This window comes from Pholis gunnellus, assembly GCF_910591455.1.
Source record: "Pholis gunnellus genome assembly, chromosome: 3".
In the NCBI taxonomy this organism is placed as follows: Eukaryota; Metazoa; Chordata; class Actinopteri; order Perciformes; family Pholidae; genus Pholis; species Pholis gunnellus.
This window is the reverse complement of record NC_136529.1, coordinates 19780054-19792542: the sequence shown is the minus strand read 5'-3', so window position 1 is coordinate 19792542 and position 12489 is coordinate 19780054. Positions and strand designations below refer to the sequence as shown.

The following is a 12489-nucleotide window of genomic DNA, read 5'->3' as shown; positions in this document are numbered from 1 at the left end:
TGTTTCCTCCCCATCCATCAATCATAATTGCTCGGTCCAACCCTCACACAACCCTCAGCCCACCTGTTCCTGCTGCCCAGCTCTCATCCGAATCCATCACATCCAAAACGGCTGTGATCACCACTCTTCATCCTTCATCCAATTACAGTCCAATCTAAACCTGATGTCCCTCTCTTTCACCCCCCCCACGTGACAGGCCGTTCTAACCAGCTAAGTGGTAGATTAGCAGTATTACCTCTAAGTCAGCCTCTCTCTTGGCCAGGCCAAGCCTGGTCAGCTGAGCAGTTTCGTCACATGCCTCAGCTGCTCTAATAAAAGTGAAACAAGTGCTCACGCAGTTATGTGAAATGCACTTGCTTAACTCATCAGATGGTGACCTTGACACACGGGGAAGCAAAATCCCACAGCATACACACAATTATCTTAATGAGATCATTCAGGCTTTGTTTCTGTTTTTTAGCCCAGATGAAATGTATCAGGCAAAGATTTAGTTTTTTATAGTTTGGACAGGATGTCATTTAAATCAAACACCTGCTCGAGTATGTGTGTGTGTGTGTGTGTGTGCGTGCATGCTTGTGTGTGTGTGTGTGTGTGTGTGTGTGCGTGGAACAAGTTAGGAGTGAGACTGAATCAGACCCAGAAATGAGCCCTCAAAAAATCCACTGCACCTGACTTCAAGTTTTTGGTAATAATGAGTTAACATTCCCAGCACCACATGATGATCCGTGCATGTGCTGGTTCTGTGCTGTGTGTGTGTGTGTGTGGCAGTGGGGGAAGTCAGTGAGGGGAGGCATATCAGGGGGAGGGTGTGACTGTGGCCTGGTGGACCATAGCAAGAGAACAGTATGTAGGACAAGGCCCTGCACTAGCTAACCTATCCTGGCGAGAGCTATGGTTGGGCGTGCTGAACTTCTGCATGCATGATCAATGGCACTGAATAAAAAAGAGAGGAGGAATACAGCGGCATGGGGGAGGGGGAGGAACAAGTTAGAGCGATTTGAAAAGATACCGGTAGAATAAGGCAAAAACACTTGGCTTTATTTTTTCAAGTTAGTCAATTATTTGTAAGTGATCATTAAATTAAACCCAACAACTACAAGAGAGCGAACAGAACAGTTAGACTACTATGTCTAGCTTTTAAGCAACTTTGGCTGAAATCAATGGAGTTTGTGTGTGTGTGTGTGTGTGTGTGGGTGGGGGGGTTGGGTGTGAGTGTGTGAGAGAGGTTTTCACTGCGCTCACATTGCACTTTTTTCTCCTGCCTGTCCTGTCTCCCTCCCCACTGTCTTGTTGTCACTCTGCCCCCCCTAAAACACTGCGATAGTTTGTCCAACCCCAGTCTTGACTGCTTTTGTTTCCTTGACCACAGCTGACCCAGAGTGGGAACACATTGTCTGTGGGCGACCTCTGACCTGCCAGGGCCTGGGACCATGCTCTCCACCACCCTCGAGGCCATTTGAAAGAGAGTTGAGCAGGGGATCCCGAAAGAAAAGAGTTCGAAAAGGCAACTCTTGACCATCTGAAAAGCTAGAAGCTGTGGCTCTAACAGCTGTAAAGCTTTAGCAGCAGCCGGTTTTTAGAACCAGAAGCCATCATTTGCATGCGATGCAAAATGTAAACAAGCAACAAGTAGCTCCAGGAAGACCTCGTTGAATTAAATGCAGATAATGAAAAGGGACGCAGATGGAATGTTTGTTAATGGATCAAGACAAACAGAACAAGAAAAAAAAAGGTCTTTTAAAACGGAAGCCAGGAGACCGTTTTAAAGCACTCCATTTGCTGTGGGTGTTTTTTCCACCTGGCAGGTGGCGAGCCAAAAAAATCATTACATGAGAGAGGAGAAGGGAGGAAACAGGCACACCTGTGGTTGCGCCAGGAGCCCCACCTCCGTTCTCCGATCACAATCCCTCCATCCCCCAGGGGAAGGTGTGGCAAAGGGAGAGAGACAAAGGGAGGAGAGAAAGGGAGAGGAAGGAAGAGATTGTGGGGGAGATTTACAGGTCTCTTCAACAGTTGACTGAAGGTTGAGTTAACCTTTTATTAATCGTACGCACACAAAACAAACTGGACTGACGGTGCTGGAAGGCTCTGAGAGGCTTCCAAAGGCGGCTGTGGGCTTCCTGCGAGCACAAGCAGACCACAACCTATTTACACTGATGACACGGGACTATTTCTGTCTGTCGGCTGTGTGAGTGCAAGCAGCAGCAGCAGCAGCAGCAGCAGCAGCGGAGATCTACACTGTAATACCACACAGACGGTTGGGTGGATAAACACAGGGACATGCACACACACACACATGCACAACAGAGATGCAGCACAAAGGCTTCTGGTTACAAATCCGCCGAGACCTAACACTTAAAGACAGATTGTCAATACCGCTCTCGCCACCGTGCAGATTGGTATGGGAGTCAGAGTTTGTTAAAAGACTGTCTATCCATCACTGTTGTACTGAGTGCATTATTAACTCCCAGATTACTAATTATCTGTTATCTATTGTCACATCTACAAAGCTTTGCTTGGCATGACATTAAATTACTGCATCCATTCAATCCTAAATGAGAGGTTCATTTAAAAAACTCACACATAATTAATACCTCGACAAAGCTTTTCTTTTTTCAAAGTGTACCCTCTTGAATGACAATGTGAGTGTTTGAAAAGGTAGGAGCGATGATTAATTAGCTTTTCCTTACTTTTAAATTGGTTCATATTTACGTGAACCATCCTCTGTGTTTACAACTTCGTGTCCGCCCTGACCTCTTTCAGGGGTGAGATGATGTCACCAAGCGATTGCTGGAAATGACATCATGACATACAGATGGAGTCGCGACCATCTTTGAGACCATCGTCGTGCCGACCTGAAAGAGAGGACTGTGCCGTGACTCATCGTCTCTTTATCGGAAGATGTGATGCGGGTAATGTAGTGTTAAGACATGATGGATTTCGCGCCGGGGCCGCGGAGCAGGACGGAAGAGAGAGAGAGAAGAAAAAAAGAGAGGATGAGGAAGTGTGTGTATGTAATAGAGAGAGTGGATGAATAGTGGGTTTTTAAGGGGGGAGGGGGGGAGTGTAAGAGAGAGAGAGAGTTTTGTTTTTAGCAAGAAATCCATACCACCTCTCCCCAAAGTACCTCAGACACACACACACACACACACATGAACAAGCAGCGTTGCACTGCGTCCCTGTATCTCTTTTAATCCTTTTTCCACTCCCCCCTCCATTTCTTTTCACAGGACCCATCAACGCCATTCCTTGCTACTATTTATAGGAGACCACTGTCCCCCCTGTCCCCTTGCCTGAGTGTAGATCTGTGTGTGTGTGTGTGTGTGTGTGTGTGTGTGTGTGTGTGTGTGCGTGTGCGTTTCAGGGTACCCTCAATAAACCAGTACTTCTTACTCCTAATCTTAATGTGGTATGATTCAATGAAAAGGAAATATGGGATCCAGTTACAAAGATAGGTGTGTGTGTGTGTGTGTGTGTGTGTGTGTGTGTGTGTGTGTGTGTGTGTGTGTGTGTGTGTGTGTGTGTGTGTGTGTAGGGGAAAGGGTAAATGAGGTTGGTTTATTCCACCTGTCCGGTAGTTTCCGGTGCTACAAGTCAATCTTCGACTGACTGCTAAAATGTATTCCATGAAGGCCTGGGAACTGACAAATCATCCCTGGGAAGTTGCAAAGTGTGTGTATTTATTGCTGTGGATGTGTGTGTGTGTGTGTGTGTGTGTGTGTGTGTGTGTGCATATGCTCAACATTTTGTAAACACTTTTTTGTACGATACCAACACGTGGCCCACAGTACAGCTGCTTCACTTGCGTGCTGCAGTGTGCAGCCCTCCAGCCTGATGGAAGGCTGTGATTATTGATTTATGAGCTCACAGTTAAATTGCACCCTGCTTTGTAGTCTAATCAGCAACTGACACATTAGAGCGTCACACCATTATTTCTTTATGCATTTTAAAGGGGTAGTTCACGCTTTGGGGAAAAGTGTGTGTTGAGTAAACTTGTGGGTGCAAGCGTCGAACTACAGGCTGTTTGAAGGTTCCGATGATAAATTGTGAGATTAGTTTAGTTTAGCTTTTGAGGCAGTAAGCTAGTCTGACTAAACTTCTCCTTGTCATTTTTTTGTTTATAAAGTTGCTCATGTCACCATTAAAGCTGCCAAAAATCCATATTTTTATATAAACAGTGGAAATTCAAATTGATATGTATAATGTGAAGAGGATTGCTCATAGCCACAAACACAGTGCAGGTCATTTTCACCCATCTCTGTAGTACGGAACATTTTGGGGCATTTCAGGTCATTGTTCTGGTTTTCACTGTTTTCACTGTATTCAGTCTCACCGCTCTCACCAGCCCCGTTTTCCATTGCAGCAGGCAGCTGTTCTAAATGAAAAGACTTTGATGTACGCTACCTGCCCAGCAGAACAATGCCAGATAGATAGAGTTAGTGACTATTGGCGAACATAGTGGGGCCAATATAGCAAAAATAAAAGTGTGAATTTTGGACTTGCACCCGTCTGGTGATCACAAACAGGACTCCACGTGGCTGCTAATGTTGCTACGTATCTGCTGGCCTGCATGTGTAACTAAGCAAATGTCATGCTAACACATTTGCCTTATGAGCGATAATATGCCAGTGTTGTGGGTCCAAAACTAAATCAGTTATTGCTGTAAAGAAACAAATGTAATTATATCACATTTCTGAACACTTCCTGTTTGCATGGCTTCACCACAGCTGCAGAAGCAACGCTGATATCGATTATTGGAGACCCCACAAGGCCATTAGCAGTTTTCTAAACGAGCAATGTTTGGATAGATGACAAACATCAATTTTAAAGTACATCAGCAATGCCACTAAGAACACTTCAGCTTTATTAAGGGTGTAATGTGTTAAGAAGAAGGTTGCAACTGATACTATTTGAATGCATACAACTAAATTTCTTTGAATGAGAACACCAAAATGTCAAGGGAGAGTCAAATAGGAAGGGTTTAGTTGGGGAAAAGATGGAGAGCGTCACAAAATGGAAAGTAAAAGAAACAGAATGAGGAGGTTAACAGGAATAACAAGTGTGTGTGTGTGTGTGTGTGTGTGTGTGTGTGTGTGTGTGTGTGTGTGTGTTGTATGTTTCAGTGTATGTGTGTGCAGCTGTGCAGTGACAGAGTGAAGGGAGGCGAGAGCAGAGGGGGTCCATTGTGAGTCTTTGTGTGGCTCAGATTGTCCTCTTCTCTGGGAAAGTGGAAACTCAACACTCCTCTCCAGAGGTCTGGTTACCAGGTGAGAGAGGAGGAAAGAAAAGGGAAAAACAGAGCGGGAGAGCGAGGGAGGGAGCGCTGCATATAGGTGTGGAGAGAGAAACCGAAAAGGAGAGGCGAGGGAGAGAAAAGACCATGAGATTTTGGGCATTGGAGCTGGAAACTGAGAGAAGCTGAGAGAGATCAAGCGATGAACACAGAGATAGGAAGAAACAGCCTGAGAAAGAATAAACACAGAGCAGCTCAGATTTTGGTTTAAATCCCACAAGACTCCAAAAATGTGGATGATCAAAGTGTAACAATCCCCAACAAATTTCAGAATGCATTGCGTACTATACAAGATCATCACATGTGGCCTGTAGACGGAGTCATTATGTGGAATTGAAATGATATTATCAGTGCTACGTCCCCTCTGCAGTGAAACCACAGCCATAGAGGAATATAAAGGGATTAGATCATGACCCCATCTAAAGTTTTGAGCAGATGCAAATGTCAACGTGTCCCCATGTAATAATGAAAGCTACTGCTGTGATCTTTTCCACTATCCAACATGAAACTAAGCTGAAACCAGTGGGCTAATTCATGACTTAGTTATAACATAACTCCTCCTAGTGGCCACTTGTGGGACTTCTAAAACTGCCCAAAAACAGCTCAACTTCCTGCAACCTTTCATCTCCAGAAAGAAACACACATCACACATCCTGTATCCGAAAATGTACATTTATTTTTCTTTAATCACTTTTTTTTACAAACTATATATATATATATATATTTGTACAAACACCACCTTTAACCCTGAACACCAACGTTTACAAAGTACAAAGAGGAAGTACACTATTTACTGGAGCTAGAAAGACCACTCAATTTCCAGACATATTCAAACTTGGGGGGGGGAATAATATTTAATGTGACTTTAAGGACGCACAACCTTTAGACCTTTCTTTTTTTTCACAGTATGTCTGGTATTCAGTATTCCAGTTCTTCTTTCTTGTTTATAACACCACATGCATCGTGATATCAGAACTTATGAGTTTTTTTTTTACTTGAAATTTCCTTTTTGACTGTTGTTAATAATGTGCAATAATAATCGTCTTTTGTTTGGTTGCAATCAGAGGTTACAATTGAATTGCAGCTAAATGTTACCTGATTCATGTTGCTATCAATCAGAGAGAAGCAACGATCTCAGAGACTGTTGATCAAAATTGTATACAGTACTATTGTTAATGTGTCTGTTTGTGTGTGTGTGTGTGTGTGTGTGTGTGTGTGTGTGTGTGTGTGTGTGTGAAAACGAGAGAGGAGAGGGAGATGAGGAAGGGAATCGTAGGAGTGACCATGTGTGCTTGACAGGAGTGTTTGTGTGGATGCTTTCGTTCTTTCTCCCCCGATATTGTCTGGAGTGGATTGTGGAGGCGGTAGCTCTGAGAACAGCTGCTTCTGACAAACACTGCGTAAACACTATGTGTGTCACTTGAGGATTGAGTGTGTCTGTGTGTGTGTGTATGTGTGTGTGTGTGTTGAGGCGGTGTTAGGACACTTTTTAAATTGCTAACAGGGGACCTAACCATCTATCTAATAACCATTTGGTCTGTTTGAGACGTCACATGGCCATGATGAGTCCTCTTCTGGTTTAAAACAGAACTGTTCATAATTAAAAACAGATACATTAACCTGCTTCAAACAGAGGCTTCCTGTTTGTATGTCGGAGCGGAGACTGATAGTGACCTCCTGGTCAGAAACAGTCCCTGAAAATGATCCCAGTGAATGTCAACTCATCTTTACAAATATACGAGGCAAATCAACCGTGTCTGTAGCTGCTTGCGCATGTATGAGTGAATGAACGATGTGTGTGTGTGTGTAGAGCTATGTGCATGCATGTGTGTATGTAATATGTATGTGAGTCTATAAATGTGAGTACATGTCTGTGCATGTCTGTTTTCTTCATGCTAGCAGGCAGACATCACTGTCCTCCGTTATACGCGTAGTCTGCCTTGTTGTGCATGACGAGTCTGTTCTCAACGAAATAGAAGCTGTCTGACCGGGTCTCATAAGGACACTCCACCATCTGACGGACTGAAAAACACACAACACATGCATGAAGGGTTTGTTCCACATCCAAGCAATTAGAATTGTATAAAAAAACGTGAAATGATTGGGTCAATATCATTGATTGTTTTATTATTCAAATGTCCAAATTCTTTGCTTTGCTTCACATTGGGGCACTGATGTCCCTCCGTAACAACAATAATATCACAATAAGTCGCAAACCCAGCAAATTAGGAAAATGATATCAAAAAATATGAATGGCATCATAGTTGCTGTCACATAACACAAGTGTATTATATGTGCTTTTTTATGAGAAAGCATTAAAAAGGACAGTTTCAGATTCATGTAGGTCTGTGTTAATACAATACTAACGTGCACATAATATGCATTAAAAGATTCATCGGCCACTGCAAAGTAACTACACTGTAAAACACAGAGGACAGAAATAGAGGACAAATCCACAGTCCTTGCTCTGTGCAGCCTGAGCCAATGTGAGGCTTCAGCGGTCTAAGCTTGCCAAATCAAGAGGGAATCCTCCAGAGTCAGATATTTTAGGATGAAGTTCCCGCTGTGTGGCTCCCCAGGCAGCGTTTCCTTGCTGACCTGCAGCAGAGGGATATTACTTGGTGCTTGCATGTAGGTTTGACGCTGGAACACAACCCTGGCAATATACTTTGATGGACCACAGAGAACAATATACCCACTTGATTTGCAAAGACCAGACTGCTGAAGTCTCACCGTAGCTTTAGAAGGCATTCTTTTAAGGCCAGCATGTAATGGAAATAAGATTGAAGCGGCCAACAGCTCTTTAAATGTACAATGTAGGTACTGTATTAAGATGGACCACTTTTTCTCATTAATATGAAACTCAGAATCTAATCAGATCATCTGCTCTCGAGTGGGAGCTTAGTGTGGAAGAGTTTTTGTGTTCACCTGAATGTGTCGACACATAGACAGACACACTGATGACATACCGTGCTATGTATCATAAATGAGGGTCTGTGCATGCACGCGCAACACCATCATGTTGGATAAAATGATCCAACATGAAGCATTAATACTGTGCATTAGGTTGAACTAAATTGTCCCATGATAGGCGAAAGAGATTGAAGATTTTGGTGCCAATGTGGGTGCCAATCCCCTGCAGCCTCTTCAAAATGATGAGCTCAATTATTAACTAAGCTTTACTTTAGTTAAAGTGCTGCATTGTGACACATAGCTAGTAAGGAGTCACGAATCTCCTTAATGGAAATATCATAAGTAAAAAAAGGCTGATCTGTTATTTTGATGTTTGCATGGTACACAGAATACATTAAACTAATTTCTGTCTTCTCTTAGATATTCAACATTTGGATAATGTGACCTTCCGAACTACAATATTCTTTCATTCTAACAGTTTTTAACTAATAATGTTGTCTATGAGTTAGGTAAAGACGACTCACCCAGGCTCTCCGACAGCTGAGGGAACTCATAGATGTGCTCACAGGTGTTACGGCTGTTTGGGATACAGAACCCAAAGTCAAAGTCAAAGCTCTTCAGCAGGTGATCGCGGAAGTAGTGCCTCTCGATCATGCGGAAGTTGTTTAAAGGCCGGTTCCCGACTGTGAATTCCACCCTGATTGAACGATACAGAGAGAAGGGAGACTGGGACGTTCCAACAAAAGGTCTGTTCTTCTGTAATCATTATGTTATTAAAGTCAAACTGCACCGGTTCAAATGAGTTTCTACAGGTCAAGTGTGCAACTGTTTCCATTGTTTGGGAATGGAACAGGTGAGTGTGTTTTTCTGAGGTGTGTGCTGGTGATGTGTGAGTCACTCACGTAGCGCCCACGGTCCTCAGTCTCAGGAAGGCCGGGGTGAACTGGTAGCGCACAAATCGGCCTGCGCTGGTATCGGCCTCTCTGTTCTCCTCGTCGTCCTCTGAGACCCACAACACAGGACGGAGACATTTGAAATAAGTCACACCGAGGACTACTTTTGATCAAAAGGACCATGGATGTTTCTGAACCTGAAGGCATATCGTCATAAACGCATTCATTTTAAGATGAAAACAAGAACAAGTGGTCAGCAGGGTCATTTCTTTTAAGTGCCCAGGAACCAAACACTTCCCATCTCAACAGCTCCATTAAACAACAAACTCTGAAATGAAACATTACAAGGAGGAGGCGGATGCACATTACCTGTATTTGGGGGTTTGGCAATCTCAAACAGGACAGTGCCTGTCTCCAGGTCCCTGATCTTAAAGCGCACAAAATCGATGTTATAAATATTGTCCTCGGGTTTACAGAGGTAGCCTGCAACAATGATAGACAGCATTCGGGAGTTTAAAAAAAACATAGAAATGATTTACAAGCCATCGTAGTTCATGTGAGTACACCCTTAAAGCACAAACAGGATGCTTTGACACGCACAAAGATAACATGCAAAACACTGTGCTGGACTCAGGTGACATGGTCTTGCTTGAAAGTAGACACACGCAACATTGCACACATACAGACACCCATGCGCTCTGACCATAAAATAAGATATGGCACAGCTTTTATGATTGCTATGGAGCTACTGTGGTATTACAGAGATATGCAGGAAAATAAGCGTGTGCGTGAAGCCAACAGGAATATACCGAACTATGTGTTCTGAAAAGGTTTTGTTTGGTTAAAAACATTGATTAAGAATTCACACTTTAATTTAACCTCTACAGTGTCCTTTCCTTGCAAATTTCATATGTTGCCTCAACGGCTGTAAGTATAGGCTATACAACATTAATGAGGATCTACCAGGTTGTTATTATCTTTGGTGTCAAATTCAGGCCCTGCAGAGGTTCATCCTGATCTGTGATGTCACTGTAGTCCTCTGTGAGGTCATCTGTAGTCTATTTGACATTTTTAAAGAATGATCTTAGTACAATTAAAGTTCAAGTGTCCATTGAGCTGCTTGAAAAATAGAAACACTGTTCTTTCTATTATAGACGATTGTCTAATGAAGTCTAATAATTGTTTATGGTGCCAGGTGATTACATAACTGTTAAAATGTAATATCATTTTTAAGTCTCCAGTGCTCAACTGGACGTCATTTAGGTCTACTCCAGTTTTATGTAATGTGTAGATTTTTTATATTCTGTGTGGGTGACATTAGGTTCAGATAGTACTTGATTCAGCACAGGACGCACATTAAGCATCATGTGTCCATGTTAAAGCCACAACCAGGGACAGGACGTAAGAGAGAGGGAGACTCAAACCTCGCGCGGCCACCCGCAGTCCTAACACGTCCTCCGGCGTGATGTGTCCACTCTGTGTCCGCAGGTCTTCCTCCGCGACGGGCCTGCTGTCCACCTGGCTCCTGCGGGACTTGAGCCTCTTCAGAACCCCTCCGCCGGGCTTGCGGTCCCGCGGAGCAGCCGCAGTGCTGTGCCCGCCGCCGCCGGGGACATTTTCAGCAACAGGCGCGTCGCTGCGGGCTTTGGCTCCGCTCATCGTCGACTCTCTTCGGCTTCACTCTACCTCTGTGTGTGTGACGGGTGTTGACGGGTGTGACGGGTGTGTCTCCGCGGTCTCCTCCACCGATAAAAGCAGGATGATTAAGATGGCGTCGTGGATCGTTTAGATGTCGGATGTCGAGAAAGCTGTCGGTGAACGGTCAAGCTCTTGTTTTTGTAAGCACATGCTGTGCAGTTGCCATGACAACTCGTCCGGTTGAAGCCACAGGAGGGTGTGAAGTGGTTCCTCGAAACGTCCACCAGGGGGCGCTGGACCGCTCTCCAAGCCTACTTGAAGGTCCTTATTTACTACCAGGCCTACTAGTAATAACACCAACGCTACTACTAATAATAGTACTAACTCTAATCATTATAATAAGGATATTCTCGAGTGTCAAATATGTTAAACCCACAAGCGATAATATACTATTGTATTGTTTGATTATTACTGTACAATAAAACACCGTTACTCTGTTGTTTGGTTAAATCTGTGCACTACTGTTTAGTCAGTTAATTTTATATTATTCTATTTCATTGTATGTATTGTGCATGTATTGTGCATTTTTCCTCTGTTATTATATTTACCTGTTCCATAATTGCTGCTGTAGCGAAAAAATGTCCCCTTGCAGGATTAATAAAGTATCTATCTATCTATCTGTCTGTCTGTCTGTCTGTCTGTCTATCTATCTATCTATCTATCTATCTATCTGTCTATCTATCGATCTATCTTATTGCACTGATGCACTGTAAGCAGGATTGTAATACTGTAGTTGGTTGAGGTGGAACTCTGTGGTACATAAATGCAATTTGACCCTATTGTAGCCTATGTTATATGATGAAAGACAATTCACTTTTACAACACACACACACACACACACACACACACACACACACACACACACACACACACACACACACACACACACAGGTGAAAGTCTAGGAAGTATTCCTCAGGTTTGCCGAATGGCAGCGATCACGTGACTTGTGTGTGACGTTTCCTGTCCTAATGCACAGGCAACGCAAATTTAACACAGTAAAGGCCCAGATGTTATGCAAATGATGGTTATGCCTCGTGTGTGGCAGGTGGTGGGCACCTCCTTGCTGTTAGGATGCCCCCAGGTAGCCTCAGCAGTCAGCGCTCTCCACAAGGCAGTCATATTCATTCATCCTAGTCCTTTCAACTTTGCTGTAGAGTAGCTTTTCATCTCAGTCAGGAGAACCTGTTCATCAAGTCCACTGAACAGCGTACTTATTTCAAGCTACAATGAATTCAGGGAGTACTTCCGGTCCGAATTATCAAAATAAAAGAGCATATTAAAATAAAGCAATAAAAGACACTGTCCACATGTTCAGTTCTGCTTTCATTTTTAAGTCATTGTGAGTCATGTCACTTTTGTACCCAATACTTACAGACAGGCCTGTCTTTTCAAATGAATGTATGAGCATTTACAATTTATTTTAAGGCAGAAAATAAATACTTCCTCTCGGGGGCTCGTTCTATGGTCCCCTAATAAAACAATTCAGTTTACTGAATTCAGTTCATTGAAACGCTGCACAGACCTGACTCCGTGGGACACAATGGAGACAGCGTCCTCTCAACGACAATCTTGTTAAATGATATCGTGCTTTTACTCTTTTGAAGTAACTCTACTTCCGGTATAACCTCATCTTTCTGTGTGTAACTTGACGCCCGGAGCAGCGTGGCGGGCAGAGGGAGTGTCTGCTGGGT

General features: G+C 43.5%; 1 protein-coding gene across 1 annotated transcript; it reads right to left on the bottom strand.

Annotated features, from left to right (window-relative positions):
• Window positions 1-7202: 7202 nt before the first annotated feature.
• LOC306715701 (protein unc-119 homolog B-like) lies at window positions 7203-10758 on the bottom strand (the record flags this gene model as incomplete). Its single annotated transcript, XM_079186152.1, has 5 exons — window positions 7203-7315; window positions 8731-8903; window positions 9109-9208; window positions 9469-9582; window positions 10524-10758. 5 exons carry the CDS (start codon window positions 10756-10758, stop codon window positions 7203-7205), a joined length of 735 nt encoding a protein of 244 aa, XP_079042278.1.
• Between the last annotated feature and the right edge of the window lie 1731 nt (window positions 10759-12489).